Source organism: Sturnira hondurensis, unplaced genomic scaffold (assembly GCF_014824575.4).
Source record: "Sturnira hondurensis isolate 20B ecotype Veracruz unplaced genomic scaffold, ASM1482457v3 Scaffold0000648, whole genome shotgun sequence".
Lineage (NCBI taxonomy): Eukaryota > Metazoa > Chordata > Mammalia > Chiroptera > Phyllostomidae > Sturnira > Sturnira hondurensis.
In genome coordinates this window covers 7424047-7450053 of record NW_028073279.1, presented here as the reverse complement: position 1 = coordinate 7450053, position 26007 = coordinate 7424047, and the positions used below count along the sequence as shown (strand labels likewise).

The 26007-nt window shown below is 33.4% G+C and overlaps 1 protein-coding gene across 14 annotated transcripts in view; it reads left to right on the top strand.

Moving 5' to 3' along the window:
• The window catches only part of MIER1 (MIER1 transcriptional regulator), a 59033-nt gene that overhangs the window by 11909 nt on the left and 21117 nt on the right, over positions 1-26007 (top strand). For 5 of the 14 annotated variants that reach the window (XM_037042885.1, XM_037042912.1, XM_037042954.1 and 2 more), the window contains 7 exons: positions 3792-3816; positions 3950-3986; positions 8226-8371; positions 16435-16596; positions 17721-17871; positions 19546-19610; positions 22967-23039. In XM_037042885.1, coding sequence (XP_036898780.1) covers positions 3792-3816; positions 3950-3986; positions 8226-8371; positions 16435-16596; positions 17721-17871; positions 19546-19610; positions 22967-23039 — 659 coding nt within the window. The remainder of the gene's footprint in view (positions 1-3791; positions 3817-3949; positions 3987-8225; positions 8372-16434; positions 16597-17720; positions 17872-19545; positions 19611-22966; positions 23040-26007) is intronic. The other 9 variants (XM_037042939.1, XM_037042921.1, XM_037042945.1 and 6 more) reach the window with 4 other exon arrangements.

The following is a 26007-nucleotide window of genomic DNA, read 5'->3' as shown; positions in this document are numbered from 1 at the left end:
TCAAATAATTTATGCATTTGAAAGTAAGCAGTCCTATATAAATATAAGCTAGTTTTGCTATTTTAAGTACTTAAAAATGCCCTTATTCCATACTGAAATACCCTGTATTGTGGTACTAAATTCATATATTTGAAAAATTACCTTTTTTTTTGTTGGTTGGTTAAAGTGGTTTAGTACAAACTGTTTTCAAACACCAATTTCCAAAAGCTCCCTATTTATTTATTGGTTGGTTGATTGATTTAATGATCAGTCATCATTTATTTCTTTTTAAAATTAAATTTATTAGAGTGACATTGGTTAATGATTGTCTTTTATTTAATTGGATATGATTACCTTTTCAAAGACAAATTTATTAACTGACATTTTCAGCAGTTTTAGTCATTATATCATTAAGTTACTAAGATTTAGTCTTAAAACATTTAGTAATTCACTTTTAAAATATAAGCCACCACAGAAAAATTGGACTTTATTTTCAGCTAGTAAGAAAAGAATTCTTATCTGAATTTTAATTTGTTTATTTGTATGGTCACTAAATTATTCTTTAACTTTTTTATGTTTATTTTATTTTATTTATTTATTTTTCAAGTACAGTTTTCTGTCTGTTACTCCCACCCCAACCCACTCCCCGGTGCTCCCCACCTCCCTCTCATTTCCACCCCCCCTTAGTTGCTTTCCATGTGACCTTTATACTAGTTCCTCTAAATCCCTCCCCTTTTCCCCCTGAACTTCTCTCCCCTCTCCCCTCTGGTCCCTGTCAGCCTGTTCTGTATTTCAGTGTCTTCGGTTATATTTTGCTTGCTTGTTTGTTTTGTTGTTTAGCTTCCTGTTAAAGGTGAGATCATATGGTATTTGTCTTTTTGGTATGATTACTTTGAAGAAACTGATGTCATTGCCCACCCTCTCCCAACCAGTACAGTAGAATTTTATTTTGAATATATAATTCTAAAATGTATATGCTTAGACAAATGATCCCTACTTTCCCTCTCCCTATCCTAATCTAGATATATCATTAGTCAAGTGGCCTTTGAAACATTCCAGTATTTTTGACGTAATATGATCATTAATGCTATCTTTGAGCTCTGAGTATTCTACTTTATTCCAGCTATACTTAATGCTACCAGTCCTTGAGATAGTTATTATCTTAGTAAATTGAAAGTACCTGTGACGTTTTTGGCTCCCCCCCCCCGAAAGTGGTAACTATTTACACCAATAAAACAATAATTAGTATGGTATTTATTGGCATTTAGTGCTGTTTGAGTGAGGCCTTTTATAAACTAAAGTATCCAGACACCATTCCCAATTCAATATCCCTGTTATTGACAATATCTAACATCAGTGAAAACATACCAGTTTTTCTTCAGTGAGATACCTTACTTTTCATCAGAAAAACTTTTTAAACAAAAACCTGTTAAATGGAATAACTATTGGAGTGTTCAAAAAGAACTAAATGCGGGGGATTATTTCAAAAAATTAAAAATGGATCTGCCTTATGACCCAGTGATCTTACTGCTGGGAATATACCCTAAGAATCCTGAAACACCAATTCAAAAGAACTTATGCACCCCTATGTTTATAGCAGCACTACTTACAATAGCCAAGGGCTGGAAATAGCCTGGATGCCCATCAGTAGACGAGTGGATCAAAAAACTGTGGTACATTTACACAGTGGAATACTATGCAGCAGAAAGAAAGGAGTTCTACCTTTTATGACAGCAAGGATTGAACTGGAGAATATTATGTTAAGTGAAATAAGCCAGTCAGTAAAAGACAAATACCATATGACCTCACTTATAACTGGAATCTAATGAACAAAATAAACTAACAAGAAAAATAGAACCAGAGACATGGAAACATGGAACAGACCGACAGCTGTAGGAAGGGGGGAGGGAGGGAGTAGTGGTGGAAGGAAGGGGAAGGACCTAGTCAAAGAACATGTATGAACCATGGACAATGGAGAGGGGATTTGCTGTGGGCAAAGGGAAGGGGGCTGGGTGGAGGGGAGCAAAAAGGGAAAAAAATTGGAACAACTGTAATAGAATAAACAAAATTTAAATAGCATCTTAGAAATATGAAAAAAGGAACTAAATGCTCAAAGAACCATTTCTTTTAAACTACTGATTTGAAAGAAATATCAGTTATTTTTTATGTCACGCAAACCTGATTCAAAAGTTTACTAAAAAGGAAAAATAGCAGTGTAGAGCTACTCAGTGGATAGTGAACCTGGGACCAGATGAAGATAGCATTCTGTGGACAAGGGTTGTGCTTAAACTTGGGAAGTAAAATATAATTACATGAAATAAAATATGAATTTTTAAAAATAATGATTTGCTTACAATAATTTGTGTGGTGGGTAAATTTATTTTCAGCCAGAAATGTGTAGCTCTGCCTGAAAGAAGTTGAACTATAAACCATTTTTTATGGTTACATTATTCTGGTCTCTTACCCTACCCTTCAGCTTTGCATGAGAGGATCTGAGTTAAAGAATAGCACTTTTTTGATTATTGTGGCAAAGTAACTTACTTAAAGATGGTGACACTGGAAAATATACAATACTAAAACTGTCAGTTTTTTGTTAGAATAAGACAATACTATAGGCAAGAACCATTCTCTTGTAAGAATTAAAAGAAAAAAAACATAGGACCCTTGAAAAAGTGTAGAACCTAAGTCACCACGTGGAATTTGGAGTGTATACTTACTACAGTAGCATAATGTGGACAGTTTTCAAAGTGGAGTTTTAACACCTTGTAGTAATGTGTCTTAGATGCCTACCTTTTGAAGTGTTGGGCACATTCCTTCATTTTTTTTGTTCTTGCCTTTCTGTGCCATTACTTGGGAAAAAGAAGGAAGGAAAAATATACAGTAATATCCCCCTATCTCTTTGCTGGTGGTTTTGGCCTTCCGGTGTCTCTGATTTCTGATGGGCACTAAATATTTAGATCTGAGTGGATAGACAAGGATTTAGTTACCAAGTTTATATCATTTTAAGCATTTTTTGAGTTATTGAATTTTTTATAGGAGTTTATATTTGTAGAATGACTTAATTTTTATTGAATTAGATGAAACAGCTAAACTCTCAAGTGGTGAAATTACTAAAATAAGTTGCTAACAGTTTTATCTTTATGTTTTTTCATAAATATATGCTTCAATTTATGAGAGGTAGAATGGTACAGTAGAAGGAGCATTATAATTTGAAGTCTTTGTGATGATCTATCAGATAATTTAATCTCTCTAGATTTAGCATGAAAAGTTGCTAATTTTGTGATAATTTACAAGTGTGTTGTTAGTAAAGTTAACCTAATGAACTGTTTGGTGCTTATGTAACAATTTAATTTTTCCTTTTGCTTGCTTGCAATATAATTTTGAGTTAAAATAATGTCAAATTGTTCCTACCTCTGCTCTCACACATATTTTAAGCCATAGATTAGCTTGATAGCAAATCTTGTGCAGAGTTTTCTTATACTGATAGGAGGGAATATTTCAGAAAATGTCAAGATCTAAATCATCTCTCTGAAACCACATATGTTATAAGACTCATTTGCCTTTAAAATGAGTTCAATCCCATATTATTGTGTTTTTTTCCTAGATTCAGGAGTGTTTTGAGTTTTCCTATTATGTTTAAATAGGATATCAGAGGAAGGATCATACGGGAAGTTTTCATTTGTCTTAGGCAATTCAGACATTCAAACTTACTTTAGCTTTTGGTATCATATTAGTCATTGAATAATTCCTGTATTATTTGTAAAGATTACTGCATGAAAATGCTAATTTTTCTTCTTTTCTCCCCTCCTTAGCCATCTGTTGAGTCTTCAAGTCCAGGTAAGTATTTTCTATATTTTGTATAATCTGTATTTGACTAATATTTGTCCTATTAGTTGCATAAAGACTAGAGGAGTTAGACTATCATCTGACTTGCCTTTCTTCTGAATGCTTCTTTTCTCTGGGGAAAAAGAAATGGATGAAATATTTGACTGCCCATGAAAGTACAGGTGAGGCTGCTGTGAGTTCAACCTCGTGACTATTTGTGGGTTCTCTCTTTTTTAAAAAAATGAATTTCCACGTGTATTTCTTACAGTTTTTAATTGCTGTTTGATTTGACCTATATATGAAGTATACTTTTAAAAAAGGAATTACTAACTGCTTAGAAATATTTGCTTGTATAGGAAATTCAAAGTGTTTGAGAGAAAAATTGTTAAAACATTTAGTGAAGAAAGGAAAATAAAATAATGAAAACATTCAACAAATGAATATTTAATGTTGTAAATTAAGGAAGTTATATTTTTATATTTGAATAGGACCAGTTTTTATCCTCTGGCCATATATCTTTGGATTTTTGTATTCTTCAACCAGGCCACACATAGTGTGATTTTGTTTGGCCAGAGTAGTAGTGATCTTTAAACATGTGAATATTTTTACAAAAATCTGGATTTAGGCTTCTCATGATCAGTCAGAGGTTCCAGTTCCACTGGGTACAGCATTTCTCTGTGGCAACAATTGATTGGAACTAAACAGCAGTCAAGAAGGGTTGGTGCCAGTCTTTCTGACTCAGTGTCCTGGGACTTGACCAAGAGAGAGAACTAGCTTCTGTAATGAAGTACTTGGATTAAGGGGCAGCCTAATGCAGCTAAAGGAGAGAGAGAGGGAGCTGTCTGAGGCAATGTGATGTTTTATTTGAAAACATATTAGTTATGCTGTATTACTGAATGTTCCAGATAACTGAAGCAGTCACCTTTCTGTGTTTATATTTTAGAAAGTTAAGTTTATAAAAATGCTTAATATAATGTTAGGCTTTTTTTAATGGCTCAGGATTCTTTTCATGAACATATATCATTGTACTATGTGTAGTATAAATAATGCATGAAGTGGTGGCGAATGCAGCTAGAAAGCTCCAGATTTCTTCTACACTGACAGTCGATTTTGTCACATTTATTTCAACTTCCTGGTTTACAAGCATGTCCTGGATGGTTGAAATTAGAAGGAGTCTGACCTCAGATAAATACTAGAATATTGTATCCTTGTTTATTTTTCTTTCAAACATAGAAATCATTTCTATTGAAAAAAATAGGTTCTATATGATTTTTGTTAATGTTGGGGCACTGCAAATAGACTAAGTTTTAGATATTCTGTGAATGGACATTCATCAGAGACATACCATGTAATACATGGGTACATGAAAATAGTTTCTCCCAATTTCTCAGTTCCCATTGCATTTAAATAGATTAAGGCTGAACTGGAAGAAAGATAGAGCTTGAAGAATACAAATGTCTTTATGCTCTTTACTACTTTTTGAATTATTATACAAATAGATTGAATCTTTGAGGTTTTTTTTATTAAAGTATTTTCAGACTAACGAAGATCTTTTGAGATGTGTTTCTTATATCAGGCATTTGCCCAAGAAAATGTTTGTTGTTCTTATAAGGAATACTGATATTAGGCAATTGAACAAGTTGGAAAAAAATAAGAATAGAGGCTTCGTGTAAAAAAATGTTTGGTCCACTGGTGAAAGGCTGTTTCCTTTGTAACATCAGCATTTTGGAATTTATTTTAGGAATAACAGTCACATGACCCAGGTTAAGTAGTTTGTCTATGGACTCCATCAATGTAAACCAATGTGGAGGTACAATACAAAGTTTAACCTATAAGACTAATAGCCCTTAGAGGTGGGGATTTAGGGAAGGGAGATAATAAAATAATTTAATGAGTGCACATGATACATTATAAACTGAATTAAACTTTTCAATGTTTGAAATAATGTAAGGTACTTTTTAGTAATTTTACAGTAGTATGTTATTTTATGACAAAACACTAATACTGTCTTTAACTCAGAAACATATTTTACTTACACAAAGCACCAGACTCCCTACACCTAATAATTTATTTTTGAGACTTTTTTCCTTAGGAGACAGCCTAACGATGGGCCTTACTAATTAACAAAAAGGAATAAGATGATTATTTGGTCCCAAAGAACAAGGTAAAAAGAAGTCAAATAAAACAAAGAAGTCAAATTAAAGCAAGGCAAAATTCAAAGTTTGTTTAAAAATAAGTACAGTGTATATGTAAGGAAAGGAATTGGAGTAAGAGGGGAGAAGAGGCTCATCTACATTATCTTATGTGGGAGTAGGAAATGGCAAGGCTTTGAATATAATGACAAAAAAGTGAGGACCAGGTAAGTTACATAACACTCCTAATTTGGTCGGCATACTCATGTAAGCTTGATTTTTTTTTAAATTTGTAAAAGAGGGTAAGTAGTTAAGAATTAAGCATAGTTATTTGACAATATTTACATCTAATAAGAATTATATTATGATTAGGACAATAGTATACAGACTGGTTCTGTAAGGTTCTAAAGGATATTTCTGCATATAAGAGTGAAGAAAAGTATAGTGTCATCTGTAGGAATACATAATTATTGACCAAGTGTTTCAGAAGGTTGCTAGGTGAACTGAAAAGTTTCTGGAGTGTTTTCCATTAAAAACTCAGAAAGAAGGGGTAATGATTGGGACAAAAAAGCTACAATTAAATTAGTAGTTCTCAAACTGTGCAAGCCCTCATCCAGTACTAAAATGTCCTACTAAAATTATGTCATGGTTTTCTTAATTTCTAAAAGAAATTAAGATAATATACTTTCCTAAATGTTTTTATTTTGTAAATCATTCTAAAACTTTGATAAATGTGTTTAACTCTTTCATACTATGATGTAGGATGATACCTGATTTAACAATTAAATATTTAGTTATTTTATGTTTAAAATCAATATTTTTTATGTTCCTCAGAGGGTACAATGACTTCTAAGTGTTTTGCCATCTGACCTGACTTGGTATTCACTCATCATAGTAAACATAGGCTCCCTTCAAGCATGCTTTGAGTCAGGATATCTATGTTTTTGAGGCTGTGACTTACAGGAGGCTTAGAGTGCAATAAAAAGCCCAGGCATTGAAATTAGCAGGCCCAGGATTCAGTTTCCATCCTTGTCATCTACTGGATCTATGAGTTTAAAGAGCTACTTAACTCTCTGAACCTGAGGTTTTTCTTTTTGTTCTTCATAGGATTGTTTGAAGATTAAATGAAATAATGTATATGAAGTGCTTGAGCATAGTACAGTATTTGGCACATAATAAGCACTCAAAAAATGGTTCTTTCTGAAAAGTGTGGGAGATGACAAGAACCTGGAGCATTTAGCATTTCCTTATCTCTCATAGTCTACATTTCAACAAATCAGTGTCTGTATCGCTTTGTTTCACTTATTGATTCACTTACTTGAGTGAAATGGAAGAGTATGTGCATCTATTAATAAAACTTTTAACAATTTAAATGGACTTTTAATGTTAAATAACTCATTTATTTACTAGTAAATAGCACTTCTGCAGACTTACGTGCATGTTTGACAGTAGCTAGGTGTGGGGCTAGATATGTATGCCCAACATTTGCAGTCTGCTGTTACAAGGCTTAACCTGTTGAGTACAGTAGTATTCCCCAACTCTTAGGCCAAAAGTAGAGTAGCTTACACATCAGTTACCTACTAGGTTATTTTTAATGTCTCCCATAAGAGTGCTGTATGCAATTTTAATACATTTTGCTTTTATATTTTATCTTTGGGTTATTTCATGTAAGTTATCTTATCATGTAATTATCTAAGTTAAGGACAGTTACCTATATATTGGAATAAATTTTCATGGACCTTCTAATAGAAGAATAATATTTGCGTGCAGCTTTATTTTTATTAGACTGTGTATTCAGATGACTACATGTTTCACATGACTTTATATCCTTCTTGAGGGCCACAGGGATTTATACTCATTGAATCTGTTAAATATCAGTCAAATGATTAAGAATTATGAACTTTCTCACACAAAAAATCATCTTATTTTGATGTGACCATTTATTCTTTACAACTCAAGTTTCATGTTTAGAAGATTGCAGTCCTTTTCATTTAAATGCTGTACATTGTTTAAGTCTACACACTCCTATCTCCCAATTTTGCATATGTAACTATGTTTAGAGATAAGACAAGGCAAAAAATAATTCTTTACATCTTTTAGAGAAGATTGGGAGTGGGGGTGGTTATGAGTAAGCAAGAATTTCAGAAAACAAATAATAGTTGTTGTATATAGTCTTTTCGCGGTCCTTTTATATGACTTACAGCCAGCTTCAAATAATGTACATTATATTACTACTAATAAGATACACTTAGTTTGATTTACCAAATTTTAAAAAATATTCTTTACCAGGAGGTTCAGCAACATCAGATGACCATGAATTTGATCCATCAGCTGACATGCTGGTTCATGATTTTGATGATGAACGAACATTAGAAGAAGAAGAAATGATGGAAGGAGAAACAAACTTCAGTTCTGAAATAGAGGATCTTGCAAGGGTAAATAACAATAAGAACTTGAGGATGAAGTATTTATAACTTTTTTGTGGAGAGAGGAAACACTTGAAATTTTGGTTCTCTATCTGTTTGGGGGGGGAAAGGGATGCTATATATATATATATAAAACTGAAAAAATTGTGTGGTCATAGGTAGGATGTTTAAAGTTTGAAGTAGAAGGCCTTTCTTTTTTTAAAGAAGTAACTTTATTGTGTAAAATAGAATTCAAGAAGTTACTTTGGTAAAACATCACAGGTATCATATGAAAAAGGAATCCTAACTTTCTTCTTACACACTTTCTGTCCTCTCTGGATTACTGCACCTTTTATTTTTATTCCCCTTTATAGCCAAAATTTGAGTTGTCATCTTCCTCATTTCCCATTTATGCTGTAAAGTCTAAGAGAGACATAGATTGTCTCTGCCCCTTCCTATCAAAGTGACCAGTGCTTTTATTATATCTATTGGTCGATTTTCTCTTTATTGCCAGTGGTGTTTGACCCAATTTACCACTCCCTTCTTGAACTGAAATTCTGGAGTATCCTACTGTCCAGTTTTTCTTGTATCTTTGTTCCTATTCATTATCCTCTGCAGACTCATCTTCCTTTACCCAGGGTTTAAATTTGGAATTACCCAGTTGTTAGTTCTGGACTTCTTTTCTTCTGTCTCTAAATCAGTGCTTAAAATGTAGTATGAGGGTTAGCTGCTTCACAATCACTCTTGGACTTAGTAAGAAATGCAGATTCCTTTGCCTCTCCCCAGGCATACTGATGCAGAATGTCATAGGTGGGGGTGGGGGGAGTGAAAGGTGGGGAGTGAAGTGTCATTTAAGTACGCACATGAAATTTGAAGGTTACTAAATTAATAGGTGCACTATTCTTATAGTGTCTGTAGGCTCAGTACTTTATTTTTCTAGCATTAACTTATTCTCTGTTCCAGTTTTGTTTATCTAACCACTTTTTGACATTTCTGCTTATGTATCTTAATAGACTTCTTTAAATTCTAAATGTCCAAAACAGAACCACTGATTGATGTTTTTATCTACCTGTTCCTTCCCTGTCTTCCCCTTAGTCAAAAATGGTACTACTGTTCACCTTGTTGCCTAACTCAGAAACCATTCCTGATACCCATTCATTCCTGATACCCATTCCTAATTAGGCTATTATTTCTATCTATAACTATATCTCTTATCTAACTCTTCATCTTTGCTGCCATACTGTAGCCTGGGTCACCATCATTTCTAGCTGAGACTGTTACCATACATTTCTAACTGGTTTCTCTATTTCTCCTTTTGCAACCCTTCTCTCTAACGTATTTGCACAGTAGCCACGATGATTTTTTCAAAATATTAATTTGTTTATGTCAGCCTCCTGTTTAAAACTTTTCAGTGGCTTCCTGTTACACCTGAAGAAAATCTAAACTCATTGACCTGGGCAGCCTGGTCACCTACATGATATGGTCCTTCATCCATGTATTTACACTGCCCGTATCATGCTCCTCCACAGCCACACAAGCTGCTTTGGGTCTTTGATGTGCTGATTTCTTCCTGGTTCAAGGCTTTTCAGCTCATTCTTACTAGCTAGTATATCCTTTTTTTTTTCAAGATTATATTTATTTATTTTGAGAGAGAGAAGACGGGAGGGAGAAAGAAAGGGAGAGAAACATCAGTGTGTACTTGTCTCTTGCATGCCCCCACTGGGGACTCAGCCTGCAACCCAGGCATGTGCTCTGACTGGGAATCCAGTCGGTGACCCTTTGGTTCACAGGCGGGCACTCAATCCACTGAGCCACACCAGCCAGGGAAGTATGTGCTTTCTGAACCTGGCTCCTTGTCCTCCTAAGTCTGGACCTAATGTTCCCTCCTCAGAATGACCTTTAAATTCCCTAGTTAGTTTTTTTTAACCACTGTACCTAATTCAGTGCTTTCTTTATACCTAACACAATTTATAATTGTTTAATTTATTGTCTGTATCCTCCTTTAGTTCCAGGAGAGGATGGACCATATGTGTTTCATTCACCAATGTATTTCATGGTACTTAGTAAGAATTGTCATTCAGAGTTTTGAATGAGTGGATAAATCAGTCTGATCTGCTTTAATTAAAATTATTCCATGTATGGTCTGCTGTACTTCATGATAAAAAGAACGTATGAAATCAACAAGTGATAGTGCCAGTCTTTAAGGATTTGGAGTACATAATATTATGGGAAATATGAATTGTTATATTTTTGATATAGTAATGAAGACTAATCTTTGTGTTAGACTTCTAGTATGGAACTTTTTAAAGTGTACACTTAAAGAGCTGGAAAAGAAGTCCTATTTAATATTTAGTGAAATCTGGTCAGATCGTCCCATTTGGATCACTTAGTGGTTAAAGTTTGGTTAATACACACTGCCAAAGCAATTCAATATTTTATTATTTTAAGCCAGAGAACAGAATTGATCTTAGTGACAATGATGTGTGTGGTCATGCACCACTTAATAACAGATATGTTCTGAGAAATGTATCATTAGGCAACTGTATCACTGTGTAAACATTGTTGAGTGCATTTACACAAACCTAAATGGTATATATAACCTTACACACCTAGGCTATGTGGCATACCACCATTATACATGTGATCCATTGTTGACCAAAATACTGTGATTCATAAAGTTATTATGAAAACTTCTCAAGAATAGGTTAAAAAGCACATGAAGAACCTGGAGTCAGAACAATAGAAGGGGCTGGAAAACTGTTTAAAAGGCAGATAATTTGCTTAGATAATTTGCTTGGATAATTCAGATCCTACATGATGTTCAAAGAAAACGAATGATTTAAAAATCAGTCACTTCATATATTCATGAAATGGAAAGGCAATTATTTTCAGTTATTTGCCTACATATACAGACATTTCTGTCACTTTTGATATATTTTACTATTTCTGAGTAACCCATCCTTGGGGTGAACAGAGGAAAATCTTATATTTTGTATCTTTTCACATTCTGCGTTACCTAAGTAATTGAGTAATTAGGAAATAATCAAGTTCAGATTATAACATAGATTATGAGATGGAATGATTATTGTCTATTTTGGAAAATGGGTTATTGCATTTAATTAGTACAAAGATACTAATGGGCTTTACTAAAACTTTGAGCATATGATTATCTTCTTTTGATTCTTTTTTAATCTGTCTCCTTCCCTGTTTCTTAACAGCTGGCCAAAATTTACTTTCAGATGTCTGTTTCTTGGGAAAAAAATAATTTAAATACAATTAATATATAGGGAACATAGAAAGAAGAGAAAGACAAGGGAACCAGTCTTTTATCATTTGTTTCAACAAGATAGTCTTACATCTTCTTAGATACTTCTAACTTTTCCCACAGTAATTAAAGCTTAGGTTTATGTAGCAATTACCAATGCTTTCATCTGTAACCTATAGCTAAGCTAGTTGAGGGCCATGTGTTGGATTTACTGTAGTTATACTCTTCAGGTATGAGCCAAACCAAACTGGTATTTGCTTTTTACTTAAAAAATAAGCACGATTTTTTCCTGATTTGCTTTTATAGATGTGAGACATAGTTATATCAGGAATTGGTGAAGTGGTTTTTACCTGGTACTTTTGTTGCATGAAATGGACTTTTGACATGGTTGTGACAGGATTCTGACAGTTGATTTATTCACAAGTAATCAGTAACTGCATAGCCTGTGGTTTGAAGTTCATTCAATTTGATTTCTAACATTTTAAATGAAAACTAACTTTTCATAGAATAAGCTTTGATATATATTGTTATATTTGCTTGCATGAAGCTTACCAGTATAAAAGGTATTTTAATTATATAAATTTAGCATTTAAATACTTTAATTGAATTAGATATACAGATCAGAATTTATTGTGGTGATCCATAGTCAATAGACTTTTATTTGCTAGGAATAGCAGTACACATGTTTAACATTTAATTCGTACACATACTCTTTTTTTAAAAAATTTAATTCTTATTCGTACACATACTCTTAAAACTCATACTTCAAAGGGGAATGTCTAGGCCTCAGGGACTCCAGTGCCACCAAAACATGTTTTCTATTTCTGCTTTTCTACATGGTAATACCTTTGAACAGAATAGCTCTCTCATACACTGGCAGTTCCTAGGTCTTCCAGATTTACTGCTTCATATGGTCTATGTTTCCGTAATTGATGTTGGTAAAAATCTTAAAACTTCAGCCATACTTTGGGTTATGTGCCCATTCTATATCTGTGGTTAGGGAATGCAGTTATTTCAGTTGAGTAAGATGCTGTGTGATCTAGGAGGTGAGTGTTCAATAAAATACATGCTTGAAATAGAGAAAAGAATATTCCTGGAAAAAGAGTATAAAAGTAGAAAGGATTGGAAACATAATAATAAATAATTTTTACATGGTAGGCCTTTCTAAATCTTTAGTGCTTCAGTTAGCACATAGTAGGAACACTGTTACTTGAATTTGAAAGTGAGGATTCCTCAGCAAAATGGATTTTGATTTTTATTACAGTTTTAGCCCAGTGTTTGCTGCAAGATCTTCACTTTATACCTTAGATGAAGTAAGATACTTCTACTACTACTGCAAAACTCTAAATATTGTATTCCATAGTGGGTCATAATTGTTAGTTATTAACTTGTTTCTTCTGACTGTTGCTTATAAGTTGATATTGGGTGGCAGAGGTTAAGATAACAGAAGCATAGTACTACTATATACTTCGTTGTTATATTAAGCAAGCATTTCCTGTTCTTGATGGAATACACAAGCATTGTTTTGTTCTCACATGATAAAATCCATCTAAAACTAACTTTGAGAATATAAACATTTAAGATGTAAAACTTTGAGAACTTTATTGTTTTTATCATGTTTTATAAGTCATGAATGTGTATCTGGGTCCAGAGAATGTGTAGAACCAGAGTTTCAGTGTCACTAAGACCTCTTGGTCACTCTTAACTCATGGTTAAATCCTGAAGATTTCTTCTGCAAAGTCTCTGGAGTTTTTTCTTTACCACAACCAGTCATTTAGTTTAGATTCTGATTATTCTATATGTGACTTACGGCAGTAGATTCCAACTTAGCTTAGTCTCCCTGACATACTAACCCTCTCTCTGCCTAAGTCCATATCAAACATTTTGTTGTATGTTTGCTTTTCCCTAACCCGTGCCATAGTGTCAGTCACTGCTCAACAGCTACTCTCAACCCAAGTCAAAAGTAGAATAGGACAGATTTTTTTAGAAACTAAATAAAACTAGAGAAAAGAATTTAAAATACCAGTCATAAATTACTTTTTTTAAAGCTATTACAGATAATCGTCTGCAACAATCACAGTAACCTACTTACTCATTTTTGTTTCTGTACTTCTGTAGTTTTTTCCTGACTTGATTGACTTTTTTCTATCTGCCAGTTCTATTACTGTCTTTTCAAATTAAAGCGGTTCTCCAAATGCACTGTGATCATCCACTTTTGACTGCGCTGTTCTCTGCCTAGTCAGTATTGGAGGTATTGGTAAATTTTTCTTAAGAGAAATTTTTAGAAAGTGAGTCACACTTCTCAAATATGTATCCAGGAGGGAAAAATCATATCCTAACCATGGATGTCAGACAGTCCACAATCCTGATAGTGATTTTAAAAAATAAAAACTTTCCATGCAGCTAATATGATACTTGTTCTTTTGACACATAACTGAGCTAGATGTCAATGATAAGCTTTATTAAAGATAATGATCAAGCTTTATTACCTCCTACAGGAAAGGCTGATTTGCAGGTAGTTTATCTTAGAACTGTGAGGTAAGCGGTTCTTAACACAGAGGCAGTGTCTCCTAGTACTTACAACAAAAATGCAGATACTGGGGCCCCACCTGCCTTTACCAGATCAGAAAACTATAGGGTGGGATTCAACCCTCTGTTCTAATACGCCCTCAAGGTGATTCCGTTGCCCGTGAATAAGACGTACCAAAGGGTAGAGAGCCTAAGGACATTTACCATCAGTTAAGTCAGTTATAAAATAGTGGAGATAATCCTAATTTATATTAGGATAATTTTAAAGACTAAATATAAAACAAACTCTTAATGAATTCTTAAGGTCCCTGTAAATGTAAGTTTTGAACTTAAAGTGTTTTTCCTGGTTTGGCCCTTACTCATACTAGTGACTTCAGTGACTCTTGTTCATAGTAGTGACTTCAGTTGTTAAACCTGCTTCTAATTTGTGGCACAGAATGAGTTTATAGAAAGTATGAGGTAGGATTAGAAGGTCTAGGTATTATGGTAAAGTCTCTGTCAGTGCATGATGTTTCACTCTGCTTGGTTTTCTGAATGTTTATGAGTATGAGTAGTGAACATTCCCATCTGGTACTTTTAAAGATCTAATAAGATTGTGTAATATTCTCACTGTGCTTTTATTTCTCTCCCTGAAATATCTGGCATATAGGAGGATGCTTTAAGGCAACTATTTGTTATTATTGCATGCAAAATCACTCTTTTCTTCATCTTTCTCTAATTCTGCTTTTTTCCTGATTTTGAAGTTCTGTTTCACTTCTCAGATCCTGACTCCTAACACCCCAAATTCTGCCTTTGTACCAGATCCTTGGTACATGGACCTGATGCTTGCATAGACTAGGTCCTTGAACACCTCAAACACTATGCTGTTGTTGCACTTTGAGAATCATGATATGACATGTCAGTTAAGTATGCCAGCTGATCATTCAGCTGGGGTGGTAATACCTTATTTGACATGGTTACCACTTTTCAGGCTGTGGCTGCTGCAGGTCATTAGGGCTCTCAAAATCTATTTCTCTTTCAGAAGCAGATTCACAAGCTGACTTATAACTAGAACATCTATTTATGTTAAAAAGCATTTCTTCGTATTTCTCTAAGAAAACTTTACAGAATTATAGTGTAGTTGCTTATACATGAATTCTGAATGATGGGAGTTAATTTGTTAGTGTCTTAAGTGTCATCAAGCTATATCATCCAATTCATTACACCCCTCCTGAAACAGCTTGTTTAACACATGGGCCAGACTTATTTCTGCTCGTGAATAAGACAACAGGACTGCTGGGGAAAGACAAAACATGTCTTGTTTCATGAATATCCTTTTGCTAGTTTCTAAACTAACTCTGTTAAGGTTTTCATGTGTGTGTATGTGTGTAATATATTCAAGCAGTGGGTCAAATTCTCTTTCTACAATCAGAATTTTTTCATGTTTCCCTGATACTTCATGTCAGTAATCATATTGATTACTTATTAGAGTCAGTACCTTATGCAGGAAGCTGATTTAATTTCAGTACATATGGGTATTTCATTTCATCTTTGGTATTTTTGTGGGGTTTGGGGGAGATTCTGGCTGAGGTAGCATGGTATACTGATAAGCATATGGACTTTTGGAATTAGGCTTGAAATCTGGCTACACTCGTAACTTAGGTGATTTTTGAAGAAATGGCTTAATCCATCAGCCTTGGTTTTTTTCATCTGTAAAATGGAGACATATAAAAATTTTGTAAGGTAAATAGTAAAGCTTACATGAGATGGTTTTATGTGTGATTATAGATAACCCTAGAAAAGAATATATGGCTAATGTATTCAGTATCATTCCTATACTATATCATTGCTGTTTTAGTGTATTTGGGCTGGGTGGGCTGTGAATTTTCATCTCCCGTTCTGGGTTTGTTAATTTAGTTTATAGTCTGTTTATTTTTTAATTATTTTATTGCCCCATTTCCAAATTATGTATGGTACTCTTAAGTGTGAGCATCCATACATAGTATTAACTGATGGTGTACATTAACTGAATTGATTACACAAAAGAATAGTCCTAATCAGTGCTCCTTTTTATTGTAATTAAAAATTTTTGTTGTTAGCAGTTTGAATTGGTCAGTCTCATAGAAATTCTTAAAAGACTAAAATTTTCTTAGTTTTCAGAATTATTTTTAGTTTCACTTTTTTATGATTTGAGAATTCTGCATATGGGTCTAAGAGCATTCTTCTGTACTGAATGAATGAATACTGTGTAGAATGGTGAAGGGTAGCAATTGATAATATTACTTATTCAGAAATTAACTTTTTATTTTGGTCTATTTAGGAAGGCGACATGCCAATTCATGAACTTCTCAGCCTTTATGGTTATGACAGTACTAGTCGACTACCTGAAGAAGATGAGGAGGAGGAAGAAGAGGAAGAAGAAGGTGAAGATGATGAAGATGCTGATAATGATGATAACAGTGGCTGTAGTGGAGAAAATAAAGTAAGCTTATACAAATATATCTTTAAGATTGTACTCTTTATTGTTGGAGTTACAGTTTTTGATATATTCATTTTGACTGTTTATTTTTATAATCTCATTATTTATTCTGATTTTCAAAGTAAAACATTTAGTCCTGATTGGTGTGGCTCAGCGGTTGAGTTTCAGCCTATGAACTGAAAGGTTGCTGGTTCAATTCCTGGACAGGGCACATATCTGGGTTGTGAGCCAGGCCCCCGAATGTGTATAAGAGGCAGCCAACTAATGTTTTTCTCCCTCTCTTTTTACTTCCCTCCCCTCTCTCTCTCAAAATAAATAAATAAAACCTTAAAAATAAATAAATAAAAATGAGGTCATATGATTTAAAATGCATTTAAATGTTAAGAGTTAAAATACAAAAACAAAAAAACTGGCTGGTGTGGCTCAGTGCTTTGAGCACCAGACTGTGAACCAAAGGGGAACCAAACTGCGGTTTGATTCCCAGTCGGGGCACTTGCCTGGGTTGCCAGCCAGGTCCCCAGTAGGGGGCACAGGAGAGGCAACCACACACTGATGTTTCTCTCCATCTCTTACTCCCTCCCACCCCCTCTAAAGATAAAAATAAAAATCTTTAAAAAATATTTTTAAAAAAGAATTAAGATACAGAAATGTAAGTCCTCTATAATCCATTCCTGAGAGGTTTTACCTTGACATTCAGACTTCTTTTAAATGCCTATTCTAAATAAAATATACCAACTTTTAAAAAGCACTTTATTTTTAAGTAATAAAGGCTAATGGGCAGTTTTGTGCTCATTTTTCTTATGTGTCTTGAAGAAATTTTAGATTTATGGAAGAAGTTCTCATATGATACAGAGATTTTCTGTATACTCTTCACCCAAAACTTTTTCTTATGTTAACGTCTTATGTAACCATAGTGTATTTATTAAAATTAAGAAATCAACACAAGACCATACTATTTAATTGAACAATTCAGATTTCATCAATTTTTCCATGAATGCCCTTTCTCAGTTCCAGTATTCGACCCAGGACACCATGCTACAGTTAGTGTATTTTAGTCTTCTAGATACATCTAGAGTACTATGGTTTTTTATCTCCAACCTTTTTTTTTTTTTTTTTACATCTTAAAGCAATTTATGATTCCACAGGAAGAAAATATAAAGGATTCATCAGGTCAGGAGGATGAAACTCAGTCATCCAATGATGATCCATCACAATCTGTTGCTTCTCAAGATGTGCAGGAAATAATCCGCCCACGTCGATGTAAATATTTTGACACAAGTGAGTGTTACTGGTTGTTATAGTAGGGATACAATTTTACTATTTAATGTATGGCCTAAAATTCTAGAATTTGTTTTTCACTGCTCTGTTTGAATTCATTTACTCTGAAATCTCACTCAGCAGTAATGGGATTTTATTCTAGGTTATTAGCTTAGCAATGCTGGGCCCCGTTCATGAATATACTACAGTAATTATTGTGTCACTTTACTACTTGGTTTTGAGTGTATTTATTTATTTATTTATTTACTCCTAACCCTTTCTTAAATTTAGTTTGTTTCATGATCATCTTTTATTTTTTTTAATTTCTCCTAGTCTATTCCTTTGTTTTCATTTTCTACTTTACCTCTTAGCCCTTTTTAGATATATTCATAAGCATTGCTTTCTCTAATTAACACCTCCCAGTTCTGAATAAGTTGTTGACTTGAGATAGAAATATGTTATACAGAGAAAGAACTTAACTAATTTTTCTACGGTTAGGATCTAGTCAGAGGTGACCAGTACTCGGAACGACATTTAATGTATTTGCTCCACAGTGTTTCGTTCTAAATAGTATCATTACTCTAGAAGTCAGCACTTTGGTAAAAAGTCAGTGATTAGTGTTACTAAATTTTTGGCCTAACTTTCTATACTTTAAAAGAAGAAAAACACTTGAAGAACAATAACATCTCATGAACTGTAATGTGGTTAAATATTACTACTGCTTTGTATAAGTGGTTTCTGTTACACATTTAATTTAGAAGTGAGTGTAGTACTGCTAATAATTTTATTGAGTGTTTAGCTATTGTCCAATTGAAAAGTGTGTCAGTGCAAGAAGAGATTAATTACTGAAATAGTTGTGTTAATTTTAAGTTTAGGGAAATGTAGTATTAATACTTTAATTAGTTAACAGAGAGCAGGTCCTTTGACAAAGTAGCATGCTGAGTGACTGCCTCTAGAAACTGTTCAGTCTAGTATTTCAGTTGTGATGTATGTGTAGAAGCTAGACATATACTGCCTGTCTTAGTTTCTCCAGTGGAAGAATAATTTCTATGTGTCATGTTACCCTGTTGAACTTTGGATACCATTTTAGAGTTGAGAAGATGCTGAGAATCTAATAGTTTTCAAATTTCTTACCCTTTTCTGTAAATACATTCTTACTCCAGAATGTAAACACACAGCAGCTTGCCTGCTCTGAACAAAGCAGAGGTTGGGGAGAATGGAGAGTTTTATACATATCATCCCTTCACATGCTTTCCCCACCGAAGTGATGCTATGAAGTTCTCAGGGTTTCAAGGAGCACTGCTGGGAAACCACTGTTTTACCCAGATTCTCGTTTTGTAAGGAACACATTGAGGTCATATCATTTATTCTGTCACTAGGCTCTTGGTAGAAGAATTAGGTAGAAACAGATTATTTTGATTCTAAATTTTTTTCCTAAAGTTTTTGTAGAAAATTATTTGAGGATATAGTTGTCAAAGATTAGGATTAGAAAGTTTATAGACTTTTTTTTTTGTTAGTGTTTTGTTTTTACAATTGATAGGGTATTATTTGATAAGAAATAGCTTGGCCTAACTCCGTAAATACCTTTGGGCATATTTGCATATTTTGATGGTACATGTAAAAATAAAATACAGATATATAGATGCAGACAGAATAAGCAATCATTTTATAGTAGTATTGTCTTGCTTATTCTAGATAGCGAAATAGAAGAAGAATCTGAAGAAGATGAAGATTATATTCCATCTGAAGACTGGAAAAAGGTAGTTAGAGCCATATTTTTCAAAAACTTAGATAAATTAATATATAAGAAGCCAAGAGTAATTTTTTATTTTTTACTAACTGCATATATGTTGATAAAGTTGAGGTAAGCCCTTTTGTGACATTTAAATGTTGGGTAGATGTTCAGATTTCCCCTAAAATATTCAGGTGTTTATCCTTTTATAAACTAAAATCATGGTGTAGAAAGAATTGGGTTTTTGTTGAGCAAGCTGGCATTCAAACCAAGATTAGAAATCCAAATTTCTGAACTAGTGCTAAACTAGAGTTTTGTGGAACTATAGAAAATATCACATGTGACTTTTAAAAATATATATATACTTGGAAAAAACAGTTGTGGAGGCTTATTTGTATTAAGTAAAGTCTGTTTAATAATTTAGATTACAAATTTTTCCATCCTATATTAATGGTGATATTTACAACTCCAAATATAATGTGTGAAGAGATGGATTTGGGCCTCTCTAAAACTGCATAATTAAATAAGTTAATTTCTAAATTGAATCTAAAGATAATATATTGAACTGTAAGTTTTAAATTACAGAATTGTATAACATTGTCTAACCATACAATTAAATCAAATTAATTATAAGCTGTTGCAAAGTCATTGACTTAATGAAAATGTCATGTAAAATTATTTGGAGCAAATAATTTATATAGCAGAAATAATATCATTCTTGTTAGATCACCTGATTTTCCTCTTAAAAACTCCATTGAATTTTTTTGTTGTCCTTTTTCCTACATTTGATTTTAAATTTAGTGCATAAACAATCATTTCTTAAATTGAGTGCACTTTGTGCATTTGTCATGATTGTTTGATTATTGGGTTGGCCAAAAAGTCCATTTATTTTTTCCGTAAAATAAAAGACACATTTTTCACTTTCACCAATAACCTAATTGGTTTGGATATTTTTAGTATGTCACCTATCTCCTGCACAGTATAACATTGATTGTCCTTAATTAATGTCTTGATTTGATCAACTTCAACTAGTCTACCCAACTGAGGAGCATCGTCCAGTGAGAACTCTCCAGCACAAAACTTGGCAAACTACTTTTGACATGCTCAGTCACAGCACCTTCTCCATACACTGCACAAGTCTTTTTTTTTTTTTGCATTTTAGTTGCATTTTACCCTTCTTGAAATAAAGTCTAGTGTGCTGAAAATGTGTATTTTTTAATCTTCAATATTAAAATGGCACAAAAATTCACAGCTTTGATAAGTTTTTTTTAAATGCGTGCTGATATGACAGCTGTCACAATACAATGTAACAAAATTATTTCGAATGAAGTTAAAGACAACTAAGCACTACTAGAGCCATCTTAACAGAAAAAAACTAAACAAACTTTCTGGCCAACCCAATATTTAGTTAATACTTTGGAGCTTTTCCTATTTTGGGGGGTAGGGGGATTGGAGCTTTTCCTATTTTGGGGGGTAGGGGGAGTAGTTTAAAGATGTTTGGAGCAAGCCTAAAAAAGAGCTGAATCCCTTGCTGATTAAAAGAAGAGAACGTTATATTTAGAGTTTCTGTTAGGGAGAATGGATTATTTAAATGAACTTGGACTGGTCTACCCAGGATTTTGAGCTTCAGCCAGATTGATCTGTTATAGGGTTTTTGATGTTTGGAAGAGAGAGACATCAGTTTGTGTTAGAATAATAAGGGAAGGTTAGCCCAGTGTGGTATGTGTTAATTAATTTAAGAGTGATGAATAACAAGGATCACATAAGTTACTCTTTGTGTGACCCATTTGGGGAAATGTTTTTAATCCAGTTTTTTTGTGATTTTGTGCCACATAGAAATTAAAATGATAAAATCTAGAAACTTTGAGTCATCTTAGACTTTTTGTCCCATACACACTCAAGTTTATATAGCTTTTCTGTAACACAGATTAACTGTTTATGTATCCAGAGTGTTCAATATAGTATTTAATTAGACTTTCTTTTTCAAATAAAGGAACAAAAAGCTCAGAGTAGGGAGAACAGGGGGAAGTGAGATCTTTGCTGGGCAGTATTGCTTCCTCATCAATAGTGTATAATAAAACAGGCCATGGCAAATTCAGATTGTTTTATTTCAGTCTGGTTTTGTTGCAGTAAAAATTTCTCTAAATTCATAGATCATCTAAGGCTTGTAAGATAAAATCAAATTATTATAGAAACTGGGGTAGAGGAAACAGCTTTGAAATCAAATCTCTGTTCAAGTCATAGCTCCAGAGCTAACAATTCCTAACATCAGTGAGATGACGGTAACTGGAGAGAAGAACTTTGCAATCCTAATAGTTATTTAACTTACCTAGACAGATTTGTACCTTTCCTCCCTAAGTCTTCCATTTAAAAATGCAGTAAATTTGTTCTTAATGTTTAGCCACCAGGCAAAAGAGAGTCTGGTCCCTATGTGTTATAAAAATCTCATTAGTGGTGATCTCTAGTGTCTTTTTGACCAGCCATTTTCCCCTAGTCTGTGATTTTTCTTTGTAAATTTGATTACCAGATTTCTTAAAGTAAGATTTAATTTAATTATCTTTTGAGGGTTACTTTTTCATTTTGTATTGTTTTAATGGAAGTTGGGCACTAACTTGCTCATCCATTTGGCCTCTACTGAGCTTTATAGAAATTCTTTCTTGTTATTTCCTTTATCTTAAAGCTCTGGTTCTCAGACCTGTGTGTGTCATAATCAGCTAGACAGCTTGTTAAAACACTAATTGCTGAGTCCCATCTCCAGAGTTTCTTCTTCAGTAGGTTTGGGATAGGACCTGAGTATTTGCATGGCTATCATTCCAGGTGACACTAATGCTGTTGTTCTAGGAACCATAGTTTAGAGTGTAGGTACTCTGAAAAATACCTGAATTTGAATGTTCTTTAATGTTCGCCTCAGTCTTACTAATTGAATAGTAAGAATTCATTTTTTCTCCATATTTTGAAGTTAAGTTTGAATCCATTGTTGATTATTATTACTAATAGTTTCATCCAATCATATCCAAGCTCCTATTATTAACTCATTCATCCTCACAATACTTCTGAGGTAGTTAATTGTTGCATCTGTATTGTATGACAGAGAAACCAGGAACAGCTTGCCCAAGAAGGTGGTAATACTAGAAACTGGATATAAAATCTGTTATTAGATATAACTAATGGGTTTTTTTTAAATTTTTATTTATTGATTTGAGTGGGAGAGAGAAGAGAGAAACATTGATTTGGTGTTCCACTTATTGATGCTCCATTGGTTGATTGTTGTGTGTGCCCTGACCTGGATTGAACCTGCAACCCTTGCACATTAGGATGATGCTCCAACCAACTGAGCTACCCAGCCAGGGCCCTTACTAATGTTTTATGTTATTTTTAAAATAGGAGATTATGGTGGGCTCCATGTTTCAAGCAGAGATTCCTGTTGGCATTTGTAGATACAAAGAAAATGAAAAAGGTGGGTTTTTAGTAAAGTTAATAGCTGAATTCATGCTTTTGAAGTGATGAACTCTTGTTTTATAGCGGGATAAGAACATGACAGTTTGTTAACGTACTGATTTATGAAAGAGGGCCTACATTATTTCTACAAGAAGAAAAATGTTTTCTGTTTTTCCAGGTTTGTTCATTAAGTCTAGTGAAAAAAGTGAATTCTTATTTTGGTATTGAGTAATTTAAAATACCCCAACTTTTTATTTCTTTTTTCCCCATATTTTAAATATTCTGAATATACCCTTTCATGGCCTGTGTAATTTAAATTTTAAAACTTATGTCAGTGGAAGCTGTTGGACAGGTCTAAAAAATCTTGAGTAACTGATATAAAAAAGCTTACTTGCTTCTGAAACATAATATTACTTATTAAAATTGATTACTTTGATACTTGTATATTTAAAATAATTTGGGAAGACAACTTCTATACTTAAATTTTACATGTTTTTTTCATCATTTTATCATAAGTCCTGAGGTAAGTCATAAATACTTAAATTTTCAATAACATAAAATACTTGAGGACTTTTTTTTAAAGTCTTTTTCAGATTACTCACTTTAGGTGAGTTCTAGAAAGAATGTTGTGGTTGTATGTTTTTTCAGTGAGTTCATATGCAGTGTGACATCACTCAGTGGTAGAAATCTTTCATTTCTTTTACTTCAAATTTTCTTCTTAACATTTCAGCTTACATATGCAGATCCTTTTGGAGTCATAGAAGTCTTTTGTTGTTTTGTTTTCTTGTTAGCATTCCCTCCAGAAATTTACTTTATATTATAAGTGTGCACCTGCTTTCAGAGCAAGCAGCAGATCAGAAGCAATTAAGGGAATGCCACAGGCTGGTAAAGTCTAGTGACAGTAAATTCTAGTGACAATTTTAACATACCAGTAATTGCAAACACTCACTTTCAGCTAAGTTCCTGCAACAAACAGGAACAATTAAGGTATCAATATGGAGTGACCTAGTGCATATGTTTTGTGAATACATTGTGATTACATGCAAAAATAACTGATCCATTAGCTTTTGTGTTGAGTTTTTGTAATTGAATTTTCAGTGTTATGTTGTTCTTATGTTATATGATGGTTAGTATATGTTTACCATTGACTTCTTTCTAAATAAAGAACTGAAAGTTAGACATTTATTCTATTTTTTAAAATATCTTTGTAGGTGGGAAGGAAAACATCTCAGTTTTATATGTGGCAAGTTGATATGGCTAAAGATAACTTAATTTATTAATATGTTTTATCTTTTATTTTAACATGTTTTATTGTCAGATATTGTCAGAAAATAAGTGATCATAATCTAGTTTTCAATTTTTTAAATTTTGGTTTAATGTTCTTTAGTTTTAACAATTTTAGAAAGCAAGTATACTTATTTTTATTCAGACAGTTGTGGTTAATCAAGTTTTCTCACTTTGAGAATTTAAGTCTCTTAGATTGTGTAAAGATCAGACTAGATTTAGTAGGGTGATACTGTCTTGGAAAGCTCTGTGGTATATGGCCTGTCCTCAGCTTTGTAGGTATAGGAATTCAAACTTTTTTTTTTTTAAAGATTTTATTTATTTATCTTTAGAGGGGAAGGGAAGGAGAGAGGGAGAGAAACAACAATGTATGGTTGCCTTTCGTGCGTCCCCTGCTGGGAATTGGCCTGCAGGGAACTGGCCTGCAACCCAGGCATGTGCCCTGACTGGGAATCGAACCGCGATCCTCTGGTTCTCAGGCCTGTGCTCAATCCACTGAGCTACACCAGCCAGGGCCCAGGAATTCAAACTTTTATTGCAATACCCAGAATTTGCTTCCATTTAAGGTACCCTATGCATACAAACCAAATGCGGAACTTAGTAAACCACAGTTAGAAATAAAGCTGTCAAAGGGATAGTGCTAATTTTGCTAATTTATGCATTTTTTCCTTTAACAATTACAGGATATTTTTATTGGTTTGATGAAAAAGGGAAATTCAAAAGGGAAAGCATTTGGTTTGATGAAAGTTCCATAAAACTAAAATATCCTGATATCTTTAGGAACTGACAGATGGATTAGAATTTTTTATTGAAAAATTTATAGAATTTTATAGAAAATTTTATTGAAACCCTATTATTGAGTATTTGGAGAGATTGATACATTTTTGCCTCTGTGACATCTGATTTCTTTTTTATTAGGCTCTGTGTAGATTGTGTATTCATCAGTTATTATTCCAAGCAATTACATAAATCAGATTTATTAGTTACAGTCACATTCAAGCCATGTTCCTTTGAACCTATATCTGTTTTGGTTACAAAATTTCAATTACATATTAATATTTTCTTAAATTTATGGAAATTACCATTTATTTTCAACACAGTGTATTACAATCATTTATTCATCCTTGTATCCATAATACCTAGGATGATCTTTATCACATAGGCACTTAGTAAAATTTGGTGCTGATTATTAGATGGGTGCAGAAGAGTGTTAGCACAACTGATAAAGAATCAGTAATCGTGGATCAGCATTTGGCATTTGACTTTGGACGTGTTACTTAATTTTTTTCCTCATCTATAAAATAGCAATAATAGAGCGTTTATTTATAGAACCTATTGTGAGTATATGTGACAGTTTTATGTGTAGCACTTAGAAGTGTAGTGTCTGGCACACAGTAACTGCTCAGTAAGTGGCATTAATATTCAGTGGATGGCTAATCTTGTCCATTATATTGAAGGTTTTTTTCCCGGATTTTCAGAAAGCATCAATTTATGCTCTTTTGCTTGCAAGTGATAAAAACCCAGTTCATTTTAGCTTCAGCAAAAAAAGAATTGACCTGATTGCTTTATTAGAAAGTTCTTTCTTCAAATATAACTAGATTCAAGAGTTCTTATAATATCAGGTGTGTGTCCCCCCCCACACACACTCCCCTTTCTTTTTCTTCTATTGTCAGACAAGCTAAGATGGCTACTGGGAGCTCTTG